The 23711-nt window shown below is 30.0% G+C and overlaps 4 protein-coding genes across 4 annotated transcripts; 3 read left to right on the forward strand and 1 right to left on the reverse strand.

Moving 5' to 3' along the window:
- The first annotated feature begins 870 nt into the window (after positions 1-870).
- On the forward strand, positions 871-2597 carry LOC132947222 (protein aveugle). Its single transcript, XM_061017463.1, has 3 exons — positions 871-1399; positions 1914-2030; positions 2427-2597. The coding sequence occupies exons 1-3, from the start codon at positions 1361-1363 to the stop codon at positions 2595-2597; spliced, it is 327 nt and encodes a 108-aa protein (XP_060873446.1). The 5' UTR covers positions 871-1360.
- An 11-nt stretch (positions 2598-2608) lies between these two features.
- Positions 2609-6591, reverse strand: LOC132947220 (protein OSCP1). The gene is made up of 7 exons (XM_061017461.1): positions 5647-6591; positions 4947-5325; positions 4452-4762; positions 4225-4384; positions 3276-3429; positions 3011-3208; positions 2609-2776 (listed from the first exon to the last, which is right to left on the reverse strand). Exons 2-7 carry the CDS (start codon positions 5164-5166, stop codon positions 2620-2622), a joined length of 1200 nt encoding a protein of 399 aa, XP_060873444.1. The 5' UTR covers positions 5167-5325; positions 5647-6591; the 3' UTR covers positions 2609-2619.
- On the forward strand, positions 6592-10845 carry LOC132947219 (paired amphipathic helix protein Sin3b). The gene is made up of 2 exons (XM_061017460.1): positions 6592-10693; positions 10760-10845. The coding sequence occupies exon 1, from the start codon at positions 6942-6944 to the stop codon at positions 10524-10526; it is 3585 nt and encodes a 1194-aa protein (XP_060873443.1). The 5' UTR covers positions 6592-6941; the 3' UTR covers positions 10527-10693; positions 10760-10845.
- Positions 10846-14516: 3671 nt separating this feature from the next.
- LOC132946516 (large ribosomal subunit protein eL22-like) lies at positions 14517-19533 on the forward strand. Its single transcript, XM_061016553.1, has 6 exons — positions 14517-14677; positions 14922-15158; positions 15224-15964; positions 16228-16349; positions 16428-16533; positions 19395-19533. Exons 1-6 carry the CDS (start codon positions 14657-14659, stop codon positions 19437-19439), a joined length of 1272 nt encoding a protein of 423 aa, XP_060872536.1. The 5' UTR covers positions 14517-14656; the 3' UTR covers positions 19440-19533.
- Positions 19534-23711: the final 4178 nt, after the last annotated feature.

Below are 23711 nucleotides of genomic sequence, written 5' to 3' on the forward strand. Positions count from 1 at the left end.
AAAGCACTTTTTCTAAACAGTTAAACCTTATAATATGATATATATACTATATTATAGGTATGTAGATATATGTGGATGTTTAATGCAAAACTGCAATATAGCAACCCTTTGTCTCGTTATTGTTTGTTTATACAGAGCGATTCAATTGTTAAATGTCGTTCGTTATAATATTATATTGATTTATAATTGCATGTTCTGTTTAGAACTCAAAGTTCAAACGCATTGAATAGGGAGGGAGAGGTAATTGCATTATTCGTGTATTATTTACTATATAAACCTATGCATAAACTTCCTTTCAAACTGATAGGTACACGATTTAGAGTAAAAACGCTTTTAGACAAAGTAGAAATACAATATGGAGTCTACGTCCTATCTAAAAATGTACATACATTTAAGATAAAATATGAATAAACAAAATATAATATCATGAGATGAAATAAATAGATAGGCATAGGTACTATTATAAATTATTATTGGTTATATTCATTAATTCATATTATATTTGCGAAATGTGACCATATTATACAAAATCATTGGACAAATAACAATGGGACAATTATTATTGGGAATCGGTGAAATCAATGCCGTAACAGATCAATACGAGTAGGTAGGTCGTAGATAACTGAGGTAACAATAACATATATTATTACAGCCATAATAATATAATATAGGGAAGTACCTGCCACACGGGCAGCAGCTGCGGGTTCACATTGTATTCGGACACTTCAAACTTCAAAGCACAATGCACACGCCACATGCACATTTGCAAATGCTGTCATGAACTAAACTCACGTGTAAGCAGCTGCTGCTGCCAAGGTCTCGGAAAACGTTATCAACTATCATCGCTGATATTGATACGAAACATCTTAGAAATTCCATGTCTGTGTATATCATAGAGTGTACCTATTTTGTTGTTTATGTATATTATTATTTATTTATTTACTTTAAAGTCTGATGTCGAACCTTTAGGCTTTTTTCTTCAATCGCTGATACTTGCTATTGACCGTAGTAGTGTTATGTAGTAAACTTGAAATTTATTCTGGTACTCTTTGTCTGTATGTAGATTAAATTATACAAATAATACTGTAGTAATTACAAGTTTAAACTGTTCAGATCATAGTTAACCAAAACATTTATAATATATACATCAAATGAAGTTGTTTTAAATTTTAAATGTCTATGCTTATATTATCTATATATCTAGGATGTAATTATTACAATGACCTATCTGGTATTCTCTTAACGATAATGTAATGTTTTCAAACTGTTGAAGTGTGTTAGGTATTAGGGTATGAAAACGTTTTAATTTTCGGATAATTTTTAATTGTAAATATACCTAGTAAAGTTTAAGCAAAAAGCAATGATTTTAGAAGATAACCAAAATGTCATCAAACCAAGGGTAAGATTTAAGTACCTGATAATATTATTATTATTATTACATTAGCATGATTAATGTCAATATATTTCATTAAAAAAACAATTTTGCAATTACCTATAATATATAATAATTATCTTACCAAACACCAATTACCTATATTATTAATTACCTGTTTGTTATAATTTAAATTTGAAATACTTATTGATTTGTTCTGATATTCTAATTATTTTCAGACTAACGTTTTTGAATTATCTGTTACATTTTTGTGTACAGAATGTATTAAAATATTTTTTAATATTTAAATTTTAAACATTTAATTAATACTTTAAACCACATCCTGCAAGAATTATTTTATTGTCTAGTCTTAAAATCTTATATAAACAAAATATATATGAATTCTATTTTGAAGACAAACATTTTTTTATTTAAATTTATTTAGAACAATACTCTTGTGATTTATGATTATTAAAAAGTTAAACACTTATCATTTAAAATTATTTAATATGTAATTTATAAAATTCTATTTTATTATTAGAATAGTCGAGCAGCTCGGCCTAAAGTTGTTTATCAATGGACTGTACAAGACGTTCAAAAATGGTTTCGACGTCATTGCTATGATTATTATGTTTTATATGGAGAAAAGTTCTTGCAGGTACCGAATTAGTACATAATTAAAAACTCCTTTATTTAAGATCTAATTTAACACTTATTTTTCCTTTAGAATTGAATTGTAAATATTTATAATACTAATAGGTATGTTTTTTTTATTTTAGTAACATTAATATTAACAACAGAATCATATTGTAAACTTATACATTTTCATAATTTAAACATTTAAATTCTATAAAACTGATCAATTCAACATTAAAACTAATAATAGATATTTTATTGTATTGTTTAAAAACAATACCTAATATAACATAATTATAAAATTGAATACTTCAAAAAAAAAAACATTAACATTTAACTAATACTAAACAAAATACCACAAATTATGTTTCTATAAATATATATTATGATTAATTACTATATCATAATTTATTTCCAGCATGAAATAATTGGACGCGCTTTAATAAGAATAAATGAAAATCAACTGTATCGTATGGGCATTATAAATCCAGATCATAGTCAAGACATTTGTCGTGAAATACTTAAACTACGTCTTAAAACTTATATTTTAGAGTTTAGAGATCTGGAACGCAACAATCTTTATGATTAAAATTTCAAATCTAAACAGGTAATTATTCCAAATCTAATAACTGCATCATGTTTAGTATGTCTCCAGTTTGTCTTGAAACTGAATCGTCCATTTCCGTTCTTATATTTTGTAAAGACAAATTGCTAGTAATTTGAGTAAAATCTAAAATATTGTGTTCTGACATTTTTTCTTCGATTTTGCTGAAATAAAATTGCTTGTATATTTATATATTTTATATCACATAATAAATATTTATTTATTTCATAAACATTTATTCTGTGGTTGGTTACACAGTTATTATATTAATTTTAACTTATTAGCTTGGGAAATATGCCTAACTTTAAATCATACAATTTTAAAACTATAGTCTTGTAATATCATTAAATAATTTAAAATAAAATACAAATTGTTAGATAAAATTGTATTCCCATTACTTTTCACTTGTGTTTAATGAAGTATCTAATATTTCAAGATCCAAATTAGTCATTTCTTCACTATCATTATCGTTACCCATCAATTGGGTAACAAAAAGATCCATTTCTTGTTTATATCCATCGCGACTAGTCTGGCCATTAAATAATGGATCTGATGTTTCTTCAGAAGGTTGATTAATATTTTTATTAATATTAAATCTAAAAATAAAAATATTTATTAAACTATATTATACCTTTTTTCTGTTTTTTTATTTTTCAGTCTTACATTGAAAGTCCGAGAGTAGTGATCCGAGGACTATTTGGCTTAATTGAACCTATTTCGGTTTCTACCTTGTAAAATGATATTGGATGAAATGTACTAATGTCAATAAGAGTACTATTTTTATTGAATACTCTTATAACACCCGGAGCTTCACATCCTGTAATACATTATAAAGATTATATCTTAAATAATTTGATTATAACTATTACCTAGGTACTTAATATCATTTTATTATCAAATTAATATTTTAAATATATATTAGGTATAAGAATACAAATTATTTATTTTTTACAAATTAATATAACTTACATTTAACTATTTCAACATAATTGTTGTTTGTGTATATAAAGAACTGAATGTGTTATTTTATTCATGTATTGTTGTAAATTGTTATAAAATGGTTTACTGAAATGATTTATATTTCAACCATATTAATTTAACGTGAACACAAACTTTAATTTATATTATTTAATATACTTCAGGTTTCCAATTTTGTTTGTAACAAATTAACGTGTGTAGCTATACAATTTGTGTATTAAAATATTTTTAGGTAGTTTTATACTAAATTTACTTTATATTAAAGTGTTACCTAGTAAATAAAAATAAATTGTGTTATAAATAGTTATAATAATTAATTTATATTTTTTTAAATGTTCTATTATTAATATTATATACAAATTTTATTTTAGAAATATTAATGTAAATTGCTGAACAAAAGCAGATTAAAAAAAAAAAGTTATGTCCTCAACAATTTAAAATTATGTTTAATTTGTGCAAAAACTATCTATAAAATCTGTAAGGCACTAACCATAATAATATTAAATGATTCGAGAACATAATGGAATGGAATGCAATATACATTTTCAAATACTGTATTAACTCTTATTAACACTACAACATAAATTACTACATGGAAATAAAATCTATGATCTAAACTACAAATATACTTAACCATGTGGAATCACCCATTTTCCTACTGAAACAAATGATCCGTTGTACCGCTGTAAACCTTCTTTAATAAATATGGTAACTTTAACATGGATATCTTGCAAATAATTCAACATTGCATAACGTAGTCTCATTATTTCTCCGTTTGTCATTTTCTCAAAAGTCTATTAATAACAAATTATACTTACTTATTCAAATTTCAAGCTATGTATTAATGTGTGTAACAATTACTTGATAGAAATTGTGTTGTACGACATCTATATTTTGTTTCAGTTGATGAGTACATGCCAGTTCACGGATAGAATCTAAATGATTCAATGTTACTAATAATACTTGCCTTGGACCATTACTTGAGAACATTTGCATTTTTACCGAGGTTTCTATCAAACCCATTAACTTTTCCATACTAGAATCATTCAGTCGCATAATTGAGGAATGAACTGCACAACATATACTTTTATTTAAAATATCTTTGTTAATGATAGATGTTGGTACAAATAAAAATGGACAGTTAAGTGATGCGGCAATTATATCATTTAGAACTGCAATATAAAATATAAATCAAATCAATAGTTAAGTTTTTTTATTAGTGTAAATTTGACATGTTTATGTCAATTATTTTATTTTTTATGTTAACAACACTAATAATTACAAGCTATATTTTATTTAAACATTTAATTTTCATTAATGTCCGTAATAATTAGTAAAAGGTATTATGATAAGTACCTAATTTGGATTTGTCTATTTGAATTTTTTGTGTTTTTAATCTTTCTGCCACAACATAAATCATTTCACACACTAAATTTAAATATAAAATTGAATACGTCTGTAAAGCCATGTTTAAAAATATCAGTAAATGTAGCCAATGTTTATTTGTTATTACATTTAGGTAGGTACACATTACACAACGTCCCAACTTTAATTTGTTATTGTTCAGAGGTACCATGGAGACCAAACATAATAGTGAGTAGGTATTAGGTAAATAGGTACCTACTACCTGTTCCTAAAGTCCTAAACAATTGTTATTATAATAATTATTATTTTATTGGTCTATAACAACATTTAACCTAAAAGAAGGTGATAAAAAAAATGACGACCGCATAACCTGTGAACAAAATATATAAGTAAGTTACCTATACATGTAAGACGTAAGTGTGTAACCTTGACCCTATAATAGTATAATAATACAATGCCAACAATATTTAGTAAATAAATATTGGTCCGTAAATTGAACCATGTCAACATTTAAAACAATAACGAAAATCAAACGTCTATAGTTAACATGGTACATTGGGTATTTAAAGCCGGCAGTTTAGCTGACGTTTCAACGACCCAAAATGAATATATCGTAAAATCGTAAAATATAGTCGATTAAAAGTAAGTAGGTGGCGTATATAAATATAATAGTAATATATATTTTACAAACCGCAACGAGCGATATATTACGGAAGCATTATGCAATGTTCTCTAATTCATATCGATTTTATATTTGAGATAAGTTTTGAACTATAAAATATATTGTATTTAACCATCCATCGAACGGTGAATATAATAATATATATAGGTACACGTATATGTCCATCCACAATGGATGCAAAGCATAATATTATTGTTCGTAGGTACAAGTGTGCAACGCAAGTCTTAATAAGATGCGATCACAAAAATCGAACATTTCGTCGTCATCACTTTCATGGGGGACCGTCGCCGTCGTAGCAGCTGTGTACTTTAATATTGTGATAGTCGTAATACGATGGTATTTTTCACGGTACACCGGCCGACACGAATACACGATCAGATCCGGTGTACCGACCATGATAAAATAGTACAACAACCGAAAATCGTAATAACAACAAACAACATTATTATGATGTACCGTCCGCGATCGACCTGTAGCAGTGTAGCTGTGGTGTGCCAGTGCCCAGTGGCCGTCGTACCCCCAATTCGGCAGGAATAGTACGAATCGCGGACGAGAATCCGGAAACGCGCGAAATGACGTGACGGCGTTGTGCTCATGCCATTTCCGGATTACTTGTGAGTTGCAGGACGACGACGGGAAGTCGGGAACTCTGGGGAACAATATCCTTTATCTCTCCTACAGTTATGTTGCGGTCCTGTGCGCGGACGTCGCCGAGGCGTTCGTATTTTACCGCGACAATAATTTTATTATCGTCAGCCATTTTGCAACAGTTGTTGGTGAAACACCTGGTGCGGAGTTGCCGGACCGTCGCTGATAAGAGACGCGTCGCGTTCGGCCGGGGAAATCGCCAGACGGCACTCAGTCGGATCACTCGGCACAGCCGGAACGGAACGGCCGTTGTTCGGTCCGGCAACGTGGCCACCGCAAGATTTCTCTCATATGTCCCCACCGCCCGCCCGCCCTTCCCCGCTGGGGTTCACCTCAACAAGCGGCCCGTCTCCCGCACTAACGCTGATCGGTAGCGTAACGTTTGTTTACACTTTGCGTTGCATTGCATTTCGGTCGGTCCGCGTATCGTTACTCGCACGAAAAACCGTTCTGTTCCCGTCGTCCCGTCCGCTTCCGTCGCGTATCCGTCGCAAACCGTCTGTCAGACCGCCAGCACTGCGCACGGAGTCCAAACGTTTCGTTTTTCGTGCCGACCGCCGCATACGTGCCCGGCGATAATGCCATGTTAACGTCCGCTCACTGGTCCGGTCCGATGCACGTCGTGATGTTAGTTAACCGGACAAATGTGACGAGAAATGAAACGGCATTCGGATGAACACATGGCGTCCGCGGACACTGTCGGCGCATACGCCACCGCCGCTACCACCCGTTCACCGCCTAGGTCCAGGCCCAACCTGGTGACTATTTCCAATGTCGTCCAGTCGAATTTCGTTTCGCAGGCGATAAACAACCCGAACATACAGTTCAACACGGTGCAGCCTTTCAGCGCGCCCACAATGCCAGTCCTAGCCATCAACGATAAGGTTCCTGGTTCGCTACCTGGTGGCTCCGCCATGCCGGCCCTCCACACGATACAAGCGCAACATTCTATTCAACAGATAAGGCAAAAAGTCGTGCCGCCCGCGACTATAATTCAACAGCAACAGCAGCAGCAGCAGCAGCAACAACAACAGCAACAGCAGCAGCAGCAGCAGACTCAATTTCAGAGACTCAAGGTCGAAGATGCCCTGTCCTATTTGGATCAGGTGAAATATAAATTTAGTAATCAACCTCAAGTGTACAACGACTTCTTGGACATAATGAAAGAGTTCAAGTCACAGAGCATAGACACCCCCGGAGTGATAACACGGGTCTCAAACCTATTCAAAGGTCATCCTGAGCTCATAGTGGGTTTTAATACGTTCCTACCTCCTGGTTATAAAATAGAAATAAAAAATAACGAACTTGGCTTTCACGTTTCTGTGTCGATACCTCAAAGTCCAGCGATAACGTCTTCCCAGACAATTATACATTCGACGACTCAACATATAATGTCAAGCACTCCAATAGTTACTACTCCACCAGTCACTTTGAGTAACACACCTCCTGTAGTAATTAAACCAGCCGGACATTTACCTGCTGTTAACCAGGTCAATACTACTTCGGTTGTAATAAATCACCATACGACGCATAATAGTGTGACACCAACTGCGCCTACTAGCACTGTAGTTCATCCTACCCAAATACCTTTGTCTGTAGCTAGTTTAAGCCAAGTGGCATCTAATATACCTCAAGTGTCGATACCTACAACTCAGGAATCAACCAACTCTCAAAATCAACCAGTCGAGTTTAATCACGCCATCAATTATGTGAATAAAATTAAAAACCGTTTTCAAGGGCAACCAGAAAAATACAAAAGATTTCTAGAAATATTGCATACTTATCAAAAAGAGCAAAAAACTCATAAAGATAATGTGCCAGTTGCTGAAAAAACATTAACTGAAGCTGAAGTATATCAGCAAGTTGCTAAATTATTTGAAAACCAAGATGATTTATTATTGGAATTTGGACAGTTTCTACCAGATGCTAAATCACCTGATGCTAAACAGGCGGCAGAAGCAATCATTGTCCCTCCCAAGAAAACTACTGTTGTTACTAGTGCACCTCCTGTAATTCCTTTGCCACCACCACCTCCCATCAAAAAAGAACATCCGGCAGCTATTCCAATTACTAAGGAAATTGTTAAAGAGCCTAGTATTCCAAACGTAGCTTTGAAAAGAACTTCGTCGTTTTCTTCCAGTCAGAATTTACCACCGCCTAAAAAACCAAAATCTCCGTTTCCTAGTTTGGGAGACGTATCATATCAAGAAGCATATAAATACGGTACATTAACAGATTTTGCATTTTTTGATCTTGTTAGAAAGTCAATTCATAATGCTGCCGCGTATGATGATTTCTTGAGATGTTTAGTATTATATTACACTGAGATCATATCTAAATCAGAACTGCTAAATTTAGTGCAGCCTTTCCTTGGAAAATATTCAGAATTGTTTAGAAGATTTAAAGATTTTATTGGGACCAGTGAAAAAAGTAATAATGCTGCCGCAGTTCCAACGGAAAACAAACTTTGTGGCTTACCACATTTTTCGTTACTCGACCCTGGATCTAATCGTCAAGATAGATCTGCTGGTGATCTACCTACTGATATAGATTACAGCATCTGTAAAAGGTTAGGTGCAAGTTATTGTGCTGTACCCTCAGATTATCTAACTCCTAAATGTAGCGGTAGGACGAAAATGTGTTATGAAGTACTGAATGACACATGGGTTTCTTTCCCTACGTGGTCTGAAGAATCATCATTTGCTACTAGTCGAAAAACTCAATACGAGGAATACATGCATAGGTGCGAAGATGAAAGATTTGAACTCGATCTCGTAATGGAAGTTAATTTGGCAGCAATATATTGTTTAGAAGAACTAACAAGAAGATTCAATAGAATGACACCAGAAGAACTATCAAAATTTAAAATGGATGACTGTAGTTTTGGTAGTGATACAATTTCAATGACAACTAATAGGCGAGCTATTAAAAGATTATATGGTGATAAGACAACAGATATCCTTGAAGGACTTCAAAAAAATCCATTAACCGCTGTTCCAATAGTTTTAAAAAGGCTAAAATCCAAAAATGAAGAATGGAAAGTAGCCAGAAATACTTTTAATGAAATATGGAAAAGTCAAAACGAAAAATACTATCTTAAATCATTAGACCATCAAGGTGTTAATTTTAAACAAAGTGACATGAAATTTCTTAGGTCAAAATCGTTACTAAATGAAATTGAAGCTTTATATGATGAACGTAACGAACATAGTGATACTATCACTGGACCTCATATGGTGTTTTCATATATCGATAAATCAATTATAGATGATGCTGCTAATTTGTTGATACATCACGTCAAGAGACAAGCAAGCATCAATAAAGAAGACAAACAAAAAATAAAATCACTTATTAGAAGGTTCATTCCCGATATGTTTCATCATCCGAGGCAAGAGTTAAGTGACGATGAACGTGATGGTCAAAATGATTGTTCTAATAATAATTCACCTGAAACAACTAAAGCATCTTTGCGGATTTCCGAAGAAAAAGATTTACCCGAGCTTAAAATAACAGATAACGATAAATTAAAAGCACCTGAACATTCTAGTACGGAAGAATGTTACACTTTATTTTATGGCAATAATAACTGGTATTTGTTCCTCAGACTACATCATATACTATGTGATCGGCTTACTCAAATATATAAAAAAGCCTCACAATTGCTTCATGAAGAATGTATTTACCAAGTGACTAGGTCAGAGACTGCAGCTTCAAAACTTCATCTCAATCCCAATTCATCAATTCTGTTAGAAGACTATTATCCTGCTCTACTCGATATGATTAAAAATGTGCTGGATGGCAACATGGATTCAAATACCTATGAAGACACGTTAAGAGAAATGTATGGTATCCACGCATATGTAGGATTTACACTCGATAAGGTTGTTGTTTATGCTGTTCGTCAGTTGCAGCATTTAGTGTCTGATGAATACTGTCAAGAGTGTTATAATATATTTATAAAAGAAAGTAAAAAGAACGGAACAGGTGGTCTTTGCAGTACAGCATGTCAAAGAATTGCACAAGAAGCAGCATACCAACGCAGGGCTGAAGCCGCTTTGAGTAACGATAACAATTGCTATAAAATATTTGTATACAAATCTAACTGTAAACTAACGTTTGAGTTGCTGGACACTGACACAGATGATAATCAGGACAGTGGTAAATGGACAAGTTTTGATAATGAACCACTATCTGAAACTAATGATGATAAACAAGAAGAAAACCAAAGTCCTAAAGATTAAATATTCAGTTTCTAAAAATGATCTAACCTTAAATAACCAAGTATTCTATACCTTAATTATTATTTATTATTAATTTTTTACATAAATTGTTTCTACTACAATATGTAGCCTAATTTTTCTTGTTCTGTATTGATTCCAAAGTCTCGTCTGAACTATTACTTTAAAAGGTAATGTTATTAATAAAATTATACAATTTTGTAACTATGTTGCTAATAATTTTAATTCTGTTTCAGTTTTGTCTTACTTTTGTACATAACTATTCATTAACATTTGATGAGAATCAAATAATCCAGTTGCCGCATATTTTTTTTTCATAAAAGTAAGGATATGTTTATTTAATATTTGTAGTAATTTTTGTAAAAAATGTGTTCACCAGATTTTTAGTTTATTTTTGTCGAGTAGTTTTAGTTCTCAACTATATTTTGTGTAATTGCATTTTTGTAATAAAATAAAATCAATGTATTAACAGTAGTTTTTTTTTGTTTTCCAGAAAAATATTAAATCAATTTCCTTGAAGATTTTGTTGGTTGAATATTCTAGGAATAACTAAGGTAATTCAATAAATATTTGAATATGGTACAGAGTTTATTAATACCCCGTCTATCACATAAATAGTAGCAATAGTTATTTATAATCACAAATAACCAAAAATTATTTTTATAATCATGTTAAAATCTGTATTTTACTTTCATTAAATCTTCAAATAAGTCTAGTAGAATAGTTTTTCTTGGTAAACCATCTCCTAAAATAACTTAATATTTTGAATATACCTGATTAATAATTTGAAAGTAAAAGCAACATGTTTCTAGCTCCTTACATCTTGTTAACAATACTTGACATCAGTTAACGTGAAAAAAATAATAATTTATAATATTACTACTATTTGTTTACTTCTGAAGAAAACTAAAATGTTCATTAAAGCTTTCATTTGGACCCCTTTGAGTATTAAACACATTTTATATTATATTAAATATTCTTATATTACTTATTAAATACTGAAGAATACATAACATTAAAAAAACCCATATTATTTGAATTATCAAAATAACCTATTTGAACCTATATAATATAAAGTTAAACTAATAAATTTAATTTTTTCAGCAAACCAATTACCATTCATTCTCGCAACACTGGACAATGGTTTTATATTCTACATTATAAACTCTGAAAAACATTGATTTGTACATTTTTACTATTGTTTAAAAAATTAATATTATGTATAGAAAAGCTGTATTTATGTATATTTTTTTATTTTACTTATTCTGTAGAAAAATAGATAAATATTTTAATCAGTTACCAATGGATGTTTTTTTAGAACACCAATAGGAACAATTGTGAAAATTGTGAAATTAAATTTCACTATTAGAACAAATAACCAATTTTATTAAGAATCTATACTTTAAACTGTGAATGTAGGAACGTAGAATAAAATAAATTATAGTTTTAAATTTAATATTATGCAGCAATAGCAAATCATGTTCAAATATGGGTTCTTCCATTGTGCATAGGTTTTTTTAAATCTGTAAACAAAAAATGTGTAATTATTTTGTTACAATTTTTTGTATTTATAACCTATAATGGTGTAAATAATTTATATATTTTTCATTATAAATAATTTCTTAACGTGTAGAAATGATTGAATTGATAATTGTACTATACATGCCATAGAAATGTTAATATTTATTTAATAAATAGGAAAATATTTTTTAGAGAGTAGTATTTTTAATGATTTTTAAATTAGGCATGAAAATTTAAAATATATCTATATGAAATATGAAATATGAATAAAAATGTCAATAAAATTGCCATTTACTGAATTGATTTCCTTGGTTGCTTGTAAGTTGTAATATGTTTATTACAGTTTTTTTTTTTTAATTTTAATTGAATTGTTTGCATTATATTTTTTTTATTTTTAGTTTGTTTATATATTATATATCGATTAATTTATTTGGAATGAATTAATTAAAGTTTTATTTTATACTTTTTGATTTTACTTTTATACTTTACCTTAATTCTTGTAAAACAATGAAACATCTTGTGAATATTATGAAATATTAATTTGGCAAAAATGTATTTTAATGAGTTTTATATACAGTTTACATTGAAGTTACTTTAAAAACAATTTTAATAATATGAAACTAAAGAAACATTTTTAATTAATTCCTACTTTACCCATAAATACCAATAGGTACTTAATAAAGGCTGAAAATGGGTTAATAAAGACTGGTTTTAAATTGTTAAACTTATGTACAACATAAATAAAAAATAAAAATTTTTCAATGATCTAAACAAGTAAACATATTACTATAAGTATTTTTTATTGATATTAGCATTTAGCAATAAGCAAAATACATATTATATTCTTTATACTATTTCGTATTTATACAACTTGTATTCAGTATTGTATTTTAACTATTCTTTTTTTCTAAAGCAATCAAGTAGGTACCACAAAATAAAAAATAAATAGTAGTATGGTACTTAATTCATAATTTATTAAGTGTTCTATTTAAATTTAAACCAATATTCATAGTCTTTCTTGGGTCTCAACACTGAAACATAATTTAAGATTTAAAGAATTCATTTTGTATCATTTATAAATAAAACAGTCAACAGAGTACAGGCCACAATATTCAATACAGCCATTGTCCATCCAATAGGCGAAAGGGAAATGATAACTTTTACTGACATTTTTTTAAAGTAGAAAATTAACTTTTTATTCAAAACTATTTATGAATAATTAAAGTAAATTTTATATTTTTATATAAAACATAAGAAATATAAGATTTGAAAAGAATTGATATTTGTAATGATAAAAATTACTTATAAAAATGAGGCATCCAGCCTTCATATTGTCAACTATGTTATCATTTCAAAATTGTGAAACTATGTAAAATGTAAATTTATCAATAAGTAGAATTTTAACTGTACAAAATAATATGTATTTATCACTCATCAAAAGGTAGAATTTTAATTGTACAAATGTATTTATAACTTATCAATAATCTAAATTATATTTTATAATATGTCCATACAAATCATTTAATATGTACGACACTATTAAATTTGTTGTTTATTGTTAAATGTTGTTTTTGTAAATTTGTATTTTGACCTGCGTTTATTTTTTTTAAATGATTCCATCTGTGAAATTACAAACACAAACACTGACAATTTTCATTATTTCAAATGGAAAAGGATTGAGGATCATTACTTTACTTGATTCTTGGCACAGAACTGCAAAAGTGCAATCAAATAGGTATTAAAAATAATAATATTAATTATTAACTATTTCGTATTGAATTTTTAAATTTCGAACATGGACTCATGTGCGTTACGCCATCAATCATCATAGTGTTCTGAAATTATAATTAATCAACAGTCAGTATTCACTACCCACTGTCCAGTATTTCCATAAAACATGTTCTATGATATTCCTACAGATGCATAGAAATTTTTTTAAGTCCATTCTATACTTCTGTGGGTATTTCAGAACCACGGTCCGTTCTACCTTCTATGGTCTCACCGAAAGGCAATCATTATTCATTAATCCGTTTGCAGGTGACTGGTGAAGTGAATGCCATTAATCATTATTATCTAATCTATTTTCTATAATCACAATTGTCAATTGTCATAATATACCTCATAAAAAATACGGCAATGGTAAGCTACTAATCTAGACATTCAACTAAGTCAGTAACTAATCTACCCATCTAGGCATTCAACTATTCAAGGCATTTGTAAAACTGTTTTCCGTACGATCGTACGTCCTGTTCTGTATTAGACATGATTAGTGATTACATGAAATTATTATTTGTTTGAGGAATTCGAATCTCGTTATAATTATAATATAAATTGATTACAAAAATGATCACGTGCGTTTTAAGCGATAAAAAAAATGACTGTGAAAAAATTATTGTACTGCGACACTCACTGTATGATTTACAGGTTAGAATGCCATGTACAAATATTTTTTTTCTCCCATGAGCATCAAAGCATCCCCGGCCCCCATCACATCTATCGACGATTAATTTTCACGTCTTTTCACTCTCTGTTCGTGATACTCGACCACGTTATTTAGCGAGTGTTGAATTATTTGTAGATTTTTGTATTTCTAGTTAATATTCTAATTTCAAATGGCTCCCGCTGCAAAACAGGTAAAGTGTTTATTATTATATTTTATATTCTCTGTAGATTGTAAATGTAATTTGTGATACAACTACTAAAGTACTTGTGTCTCATTTATGACTGTTTGTCATGTACTCGTGTTTAGTACTGGGCATGTGTTCTTTTTGTACTGTCTTTAGTTAAATTATAATCTTTTTTAATTTAAACTTATTATAATTAATAACTTAAAATGATAACCTTATTTCAAAATAATTATAAGGATTCAATTTTTAGCCAAAAGCCGCTGGTGGTGAAAAAAAGCCTGCGGCCAAAAAGCCGCAGGCTCAACAACCTGCCAAGGCCAAACAGGAAGCACCTAAGCCAAAAGCTGAACCTAAGGCTCAGCCCAAGAAACCTGAACCGGTAGTCGAACCAAAACAACAACCGAAAAAGGACACCAAACAACAAGCTCCCAAAGCTCAACCTGCCCAAGAAAAGAAACCAGCTAAGGAACAACCTAAAAAAGAAACTGTAATTATTTTCATTATTATTTATTTGCAATCAAAATTTTAAATTTTAAATTACCTTTTTTTAAGGCACCTGCACCTAAGAAGGTTGCACCAAAGGGAAGCCAGGACAGTAAGAAGCCTGCTCCACAGCAACCGTCTAAGGCTAATGCTAAAGCTGAACCAGCTAAGGAAAAACCCAAAGCTGCCAAAGCTGATCCTAAAGCTAAAAAAGCAGAACCAGTGAAAGCTAAAGAGCCTGAAGTAAAACAAACTAAGAAGGCTCAACAACAAGCAGCACCGCCAACCAAGGGTAAGAAAGAAGATCCTAAAAAGGTAAAGGAAGAACCGAAGGCCAAGGCAGCTAAGCGTCCGGCTGAAGAAGTTCCTAAAGCCGTCAAAAAAGAAAAGAAAGAACCAGTAAAAGCAGAAAAGAAACCTGAACCAGCTAAAGCTGCCAAAAAAGAATCCGAAGCTACCAAGAAAACTCCAGCTGCTGCTGCCAAGAAAGCAGTTGAAAAGAAATCTACTACCGATCAGAAACCAGTTGAGAAAAAAACAGTTGCTGCTACTACTGCTGCTGCTCCAGCCAAAAAACCTTTGACTGCAGCCGTAACCGTCAAGAAGACAGTAGCTGCTCCAACCTTAAAGAAAGCACCAGGTGCACCCAAAAAGATTGCTTTAACTAAAAAAGCAAACACTGTACAGAAGAAACCTAAGGCAACATTGAGGGGTAAAGGAACTGCTTTGAAAAAGAAGAAGGAAACTAGAAAGATGACAATCGATTGTACTCATCCAGTGGAAGACAGTATTATGGATGTTACTAACTTTGTAAGGCTAAATTAAACTGACTACTATACTCTGTTCCATAAGAGAACATGCCGGTTCAGTGCCCCCCCCCCCCCCCCCAACGCTTAGCTACTGAAATCATTTCCCCATGGGGCTATAGCTGGGTGTTGCGTGGGAGGAATCAGTTTTGGTCGGCACGCGGCATGATCGCTCGTGGGACAAAGTAGTTATATTATATAGCAAAGTATATAATTAAGATTTTTTGTTTATAACTATTATATTATAAAATTAATGTTCGTTTACAGGAAAAGTTCCTCCAAGAACGAATGAAGTATAATGGAAAAACAAATAACTTTGGTAATGTTATCTCTTTAGAAAAGACAAAAACAAAAATTATTGTCAATTCTGATGTACCTTTCACCAAGAGGTGTGTAAAACAATCATATTATTGTCTTTTACATATTTTTACAGTTGAGCATTATTTAATGTAGTATTATAATTCCAGATACTTAAAATATTTAACAAAGAAATACTTGAAGAAGAATAATTTGAGAGATTGGTTGAGGGTAGTCCGTAGTGGACCAGACAGCTATGAACTCAGATACTTCCAGGTACACAATTTTGATTTAATTTGGATAGTATTTATAATAAAATTATGTTATAAAGAAAGTAAAGTTAGTTAATTCAATTAATAAATTATCTGTGCTGTATATTAGTTACAATAATGATTAACATTTAGAGCGTGTGACATTTTACAAACATACAACTTAGAACAATAATTGTGTTGTTAGTTATAAATATAATATTCCAGTAACTAGACCTATTATTTTAAAGTGAGAATATTATATGTATCGTAGCAGCTTTAGATTCTGAGCGGAGCGATGAATATATTGATTGTTCAATGATGTGGTTTTTTTTTGTGTTATCACCAATGCATAGATTTTCTTCATCAGTATATTTCTTGTAGGAAAGTGAATCTAGTTGGTACTTTGGGAGATCAAAAGTAAAAATTCCTAATAGTTTTCAAAACTGGAATTTTTACGCAGCATAGGTTTGATTTTTGGCATAACTCTAATGATTAATGTTAAAATAATTGGCAAATTTTCATAATTTTGTTTTAAATCTAAGATCCAAAAAAAAATTTACATTTAAGTCAAATTAAATTTTTATAAGCATTTGAAGTTTGTTTTTTTTCAAGATTGAATATTTTGATTTCCCATGTTTCTAGCGATTTTGTTGTAATTTAAAAACGAATAACTAGATACATAAAAAAATTTCATTGAATGTTTATATTCTTATTTTCTATACACAATACAATTTTGAAAATATTTTGATTTGTTTTTACAGACAATTTAAAATTCAATTTTTAGTTTTTTTTTCTATAAATATCAATTAAATTTTATTTATTGGGCCGAAAAGCATGAAAATTGATTACAAGGCTCCTCCTGATATATTGTTACAATAGCAGTTTAAAAATACAAAGGCACAAATTTTTGTTTTATGCATTTAAAGTTCGATTTTTGAATTAATATTAGTAAGTCAGTCAACAACCACTGACCGACTTTGCTAAGAATCGTTTTTTTTTATACAATGAAATTAGGTCATTGAATTCAAATCTAACACTATCTATGACTGTAACCTACTATACAGCAGGTCAACACTCACTTGCCCGCCTTTTTTTCTTTTTTTAATTTTAACTTTAATGAGTGATGTACATTTTTATACTTCTCATAGTTATTAGTTCATTACTTAAAAATTATATAATTAAGAAAAAAATTGATGAACAAACACAAATAATTTCTTGATTTTAAATTTTAAAATATGTTAATTAACTGTAATTTTCAAAGTAACAACCCAAAATGGATTCTGCTAAATATGAATTTGGTATGTTCTACGTTTGTACATCCTTAAAAATGACAATACTGGTTGTTCTTGGTTATGACTATAAATCCATATACATCATAACTCTGAATTTCAATGGTCGGCTGTTGTTTTATTTTTTTTGCACTTAATTAATAGTATGTTTTCAATGTAAAAATATCAATTTCTATATTTTGCAATGCGGACACTATATAGACTCTTAAATTAATTTTTGTAAAAAAAACACCACTACGTAAAAACAATGTATATTGTACAAATTACACACAAGTGCAATAAATACTATATGATAACAGTGGTTTTTGATGTTAAATTACTTATTAGAAAATATAGTATATATTTATATTGTCTATACAGTGTAATTTAACAGCACCCATATTACAAATTTGTCATAGGTCATTCATTTACAACAACAAACATAAATTCATACAGATTATATTTTTACTTACCTATGCTGGTTCATAAACCCGTTTTAGTATTATTCTTTAATAATTTTATACCGTTTATCTTAGGCGTTAATTACTATATTTTTTTTATAATATTAGTTTCTTCTAATTTACTTGTGAAATATAGTTAAATATTAATGATAAATGATAATATATAAACCAAGGCTTTTATATTTGATATCGGTAATTATACTAAGGGCCAGTTTTACCATCTATGGTTAAACTTTGATTACGCTTAATTAGCTGATAACCAATATTTAACTGGGCGAATTCGGCCAATTAAATTCTGGTTAATTTTAATCGAGGATGGTATAACTGGCCCTAATAATGAAAGTCTTGTAGGTATCTTCCTATTTATATTTTATTTAACCATACTGTTAAAATTGTATGAATAATGTTAACATAACTTTCTACTCAGGCTTCTATATTTGAAATAATATAAAATAAACCTTATAGGTAAAATTAGCTGTTTGATATTCAATATAATCACAATAATCTATTAATAATGAAATATTGAATAAAAATCTATACTGTATTATGGCATTATGCATGCTACGCCTGTATTTGTTGACTTCATCTTGCAACTGTTTAATATGGCAATTTTACACCATGATGTTTCGTTAGCTTAAGAATTAGAATCTCTTTTCTACAATAATTCAGTTTTTAGTATGTTGTACACATTTTTAAGTGGCACTATTCAATTGTATATACTCAAAACTTGCTAAAAAAATTAGTTATTGTAAAAATCCGACATACGTATATAAATAACGTATATAATGTTCTTATTATTAAGCCATTAAGTTTCATAAATAGGTAGAGCACTAAGTTTTTAAAATAACTCAATGTTAACCTATGCCATGTTATGCAAACACTTGTAAGATGGAGTCAGAAAAAATGCGGTTGTGGTGTTCTCTTAAATTAACTCGTGTCTAAGAAAGTTTTATTAATCAAATTTGAACAGTTTGGGTTTGGTACATTTTTTCTTACATTTTTAAAATGTATACATTAAAAATTATAATGCATTTTCATAATTATGAGTAACCTTGTCTCATTATAAATTGAAAATTTACAATCTGGAGATGATTAAATTGGTCTATAATAGTTTCTATCATTTTCCAATCAATTAATTTGTAAAATGTTTGTTATAGATCAATAATGCTGAAGATGATGACGAAGAGGACAATGCTGATTAAAGATCGAAAACAAATTTTATTTTTAATTGTTTGACTCCTTGTACATCATCTTATTAATAATAAAAAAAAAAATAAAAAAAACTTTATATTCTTATTGATTTTTATAAAATATATATGCAGGAAACATTGAAAATCTAGGAAATTTGTAAATACAGTGCCCTTACATAGGTCATGGTATAGGGTGTGCCGGGTGTCAACACAAAACAAAATATTTAAATGTAAATCAAAAAGTTTATGTATTTCTATATTACAAATATTTTTATTGGAACCATTGTTTCATACATACCATCTGTACGCAATAACTGGGTACACTCAATAACTCACTACATTACTAAGTATCTACCTACCCTATATATAGCCTGCTGGGGTTAAAGTGTGTGGGACACAAAGGGACTCTCCCTACCTCTGATGGTAGTTAAAAACCATCCCTTTTAACAAATTAGGATTTTGTACATTATACTTTTATAGGTACCTACATACAATTATATATGGAACACTTGAAACTATATGGAGACATTAGTCTACCCTGGATTTTTTTCCCACTTTAAGCTCTGCTTATACATATTTTAGAATTATATAAGAAGGACTAGAAAGAGATTGATGATCCAATAGTCTAGTTTAGTAGTTTCATGTCCCACAAAAGAATTAAAATATATGTATAGAGCACACACATGGTTCAGTGGGTTAGTAGGTAGGTACAGAATATGTCAATATTATACTTGAACTAATTAAATGCATATTATTCGAAAGTATTTGAAAGAATTCTTATAACAATATAAAATATATTAACAATTTTCCCCAACAAGATTTTTTGGATTATAGTATTATGTATTTATGTACAACTGAAAAAAAATGTGACAATAAAATGACCACGAACGTTATAGTTAAAATGTGAACAGTATATTTTTAAGTGCAAAGAAAGTGATATTTTCAAAAACGTTCCTTTCCCAGGAATACGTCCCTCTATGAATACAGGGCTGGAATAAGCGACATTTTCGAAAAAACCAATCAATTTATGTGCATCAACTCCTGAAAAATATTTTTTTGAATTAATTTATTCTGATGAAAATTAAGCGCCACCTACGAGTTTACACCGAGTATTCGTATTCAACGTGTTAAACAACAACTAATGACTGTATTACCTATTAATATTTTTTGGAAATATCTATAAATATACGTATTTTATGTTCATTACTTTTATATTTCATAACTTAAGAGCACATGAGCAGTTTATACCAACAGCCCCCGGGGCAAGGATACCCACTTGCCCTCCGCCCCTCCCCCTCCTAGGTACGGAACTTCCCAAAGGGGGCTATGACATCGTAAAATCAAGGGGCTCATAATCCCCCTTTTTAAATTTCATAATCAGATGCAATCTGAAAGCACCTACAAAATGAAATGTTCAATAATTTATTTATACGTTTTAACGTAAATTCTGGATCCTCGGCGGGAATCCCTTCAGTACCTTACAATGCCTCTCCATCATCTTAAAATTATACTATGACATATCACATATTATGTCATAGATAAATTAGGTGATCGGCGCCACTGGTAGTATGTACAGTATGTTAATTAATTGGAAAGTCATTAAGTCTGCAGTAGCTCTAATTCGAAACATAATTCAGATATTGTAGTGTAGTATTTTATTGATGCATGTAATATATGAGTATATGACAAATAGCCTACATTTTACAATAATCTAAGAAAAAAATACTAAAAGTTAAAAAAAAATTTCTTAAAAATTCTAAAAATTCATTTTGTAGAATTATTTATTTAGAATATTGAGGAAAAAACAATTTTGAATGAATGAAAGCAATTTGTATTTTCAAAAAATATAATGGCATATTTTTTGAAAGTTGTACCTATGGTTTTCAAACTTTGATGACTATAATGCTAATCCAATAGATGATAAAAAACACACTCTTTGAAATTGCATGTAATATTTTTTATTTGTTTTTAAAATACCTATTGTTCAATTACTTCAATATATCGCAATATATAATATAATATATATATAATATATAATATATTGCAATGATATGTACAATTCAAAAACTGCACAATTCAATTTTATAGGCCCATGATCTTTGTAACGAAATTAATCTGTGACTGAGAATATCTCACATTTTTTTTTGATTAAAGCTGTAATTTCGTTACAAATACCATTCGGTGTTTCCGAATTGCGGACAAAGTGACAAAAACCATGTGAGTTGCGGACGAAATCTAAAAAGGTAACATACGAATTGCGGACACAAATATAAGATAAGAAATTTCCTATTATTATTTTTGATATTGCGATCGTGGACGTTGGGAAATTATTGTTTGATATACAGGCTGTTTCAAAAACATTTTTACCACAAGATCTATAAAAACTATGACGATAAATAATGACGATAATCTATAAATATTTTATAAACAATTTTTTCCACAAAATTAAAACAATAAATAATTCAACAACATTTTAAAAATAACGATTGCTTTTTTGCAAGACACAAATATTTCTAACCCCACCTAGCAATTTTTTTGGTAGCTTGTCCTAAGTCCTGAAAAAGTGGTGAAGGGAAATATTTGTGTCCACAACTAACGTGGTTTTTATTAAAAAAAAGCTCTGTACGCAATTAGTATTATGACAACGAAACTCGTGTCCGCAATTGTTATGTTATAATTCCTGACCTAAATAATTCGTCCGCAACTAGTATGTGTCCATATACCATTAAAGCTGGCCTATCATCTGTCCCACTATCATAGAAAAGGTCAAAGCCCAAAGGTATTACTGGTATTAGGCAGGTATACTATCCAAAGGTTACATCCGAAAAAAAAATAAACTAGCTAGCTATCTAGGTATGTGTATAATAATAATATACCTAACTTATAAGTTATACCTTACCTATCATTTTTATTAATGATAAAAGTAAATATTAACACTGTTGTCTTTTGCTTATAAATTATAATGTAAAATATAGTCAGACATTATCGTACCTATTGTAAAATTTAAAATGTGGAATAGGAATTAGGAGGTACATATGTAGTAGTATATAGTACCTATATTATTTTAGTATCGTGTGCCGCGCGAAGTCGCAATTTATATTTTAAATGCGATGAGGGGTCTTTTATTATTGTAATTGGTTGGCCGAAATCGACACGGGCGACCGATTCGTAATTATTATTATTATAGTTATTGTCAACTATTAACTAGTGGCTTGTTATACGGCGGTTCTCATATTATATTATATCCATCCTGTGATGATATTCGTGTTTATCACTATCTGGGGCATCACAATAATCTTTCGTAGTCGACTCTCGTACAGTTTTGCTATAATTTTCTAATAATAATATTTTTTTTTGTAGTAGGTACTAGGTATACGTCTGTGAGACTGCAGCGGTAGTGAGAGTGTCTGACGCGCGAATAATTTTACATCTCGATAATCTGCTAATATATAATATTACATGTAATTGATATTTTATAATTATTATGTTTTTACTTTTTAGCTTTTATGGCCCATTTGCTTTCATCTACCGATACGCATATAATATTAAATAAGTAATATTTATTGCGTGGCTACATGATGTCGTCGAATCATGTTTCGTCGTCTATATTATATTAATATAATGATGGTTCCAATGGTTGTATACTATAGTATGGTACAACTTTGGTACCTACATCACTTGTCTACAGTCATATTGCAGATGTTTGTATTGTATCCTTGTTACTCGGCCGACGCGTTTGAAATACTTTTGATTAATTTATAATTATGGCTGGTGAATTTTTTGATAGATAACTGAAGCGTCCACGTGCGTCATTTCAAAAAATTTTGTGGAATGCAAAAATAATTTACCAATGGCAGACGGCAGTGTAGCCCCCCCCCCCTCGATTCCTCGTGAAAACTTACACATTCGAAAATTATTATCATTTAAACAATATTACGATTTACGAATTTTTAGTAATTAACAAGCATTTCACTTTTAATACCTATATACAAATAAAAACAAATAGTTAGGTATCTCGTATCTGTACGTACATATTATAATGCAAGGACTAAAGAGATTATTAAAAATCTTTAAATTATATATGATTTAACAGGAGGAAATTCAGAAGATACTACCTATTATTTAAATTTATTAATACTAGGTACCTATAAGTACTAAAATGTCTAAAATACTTAATTTTTTGTTCAAGAAATACATCCATGATTAAGAGGGAATATAAATTTAAAAAAAAATTATCACTTATAGCTTAAATAATGTGTTTAAGCCCATCAAAATGTTAATATT

This window comes from Metopolophium dirhodum, chromosome 6 (assembly GCF_019925205.1).
Source record: "Metopolophium dirhodum isolate CAU chromosome 6, ASM1992520v1, whole genome shotgun sequence".
NCBI lineage: Eukaryota > Metazoa > Arthropoda > Insecta > Hemiptera > Aphididae > Metopolophium > Metopolophium dirhodum.

Bases quoted from the DNA above. Each gene is read 5' to 3' on its own strand.
- LOC132946516 (XM_061016553.1), top strand. From the start codon at position 14,657: ATGGCTCCCGCTGCAAAACAG. The intron at 15,159-15,223 runs GTAATTATTTTC...CCTTTTTTTAAG, and splicing joins AACAACCTAAAAAAGAAACT to GCACCTGCACCTAAGAAGGT. The intron at 16,534-19,394 runs GTACACAATTTT...TGTTTGTTATAG, and splicing joins ATGAACTCAGATACTTCCAG to ATCAATAATGCTGAAGATGA.
- LOC132947219 (XM_061017460.1), top strand. From the start codon at position 6,942: ATGAAACGGCATTCGGATGAACACATGGCGTCCGCGGACACTGTCGGC.
- LOC132947222 (XM_061017463.1), top strand. From the start codon at position 1,361: ATGATTTTAGAAGATAACCAAAATGTCATCAAACCAAGG. The intron at 1,400-1,913 runs GTAAGATTTAAG...TTTTATTATTAG, and splicing joins AAAATGTCATCAAACCAAGG to AATAGTCGAGCAGCTCGGCC. The intron at 2,031-2,426 runs GTACCGAATTAG...ATTTATTTCCAG, and splicing joins ATGGAGAAAAGTTCTTGCAG to CATGAAATAATTGGACGCGC.
- LOC132947220 (XM_061017461.1), bottom strand. From the start codon at position 5,166: ATGGTACCTCTGAACAATAACAAATTAAAGTTGGGACGTTGTGTAATG. The intron at 4,763-4,946 runs GTACTTATCATA...TTTATATTGCAG, and splicing joins AATAGACAAATCCAAATTAG to TTCTAAATGATATAATTGCC. The intron at 2,777-3,010 runs GTAATGGGAATA...ATTTTATTTCAG, and splicing joins TCATTAAACACAAGTGAAAA to CAAAATCGAAGAAAAAATGT.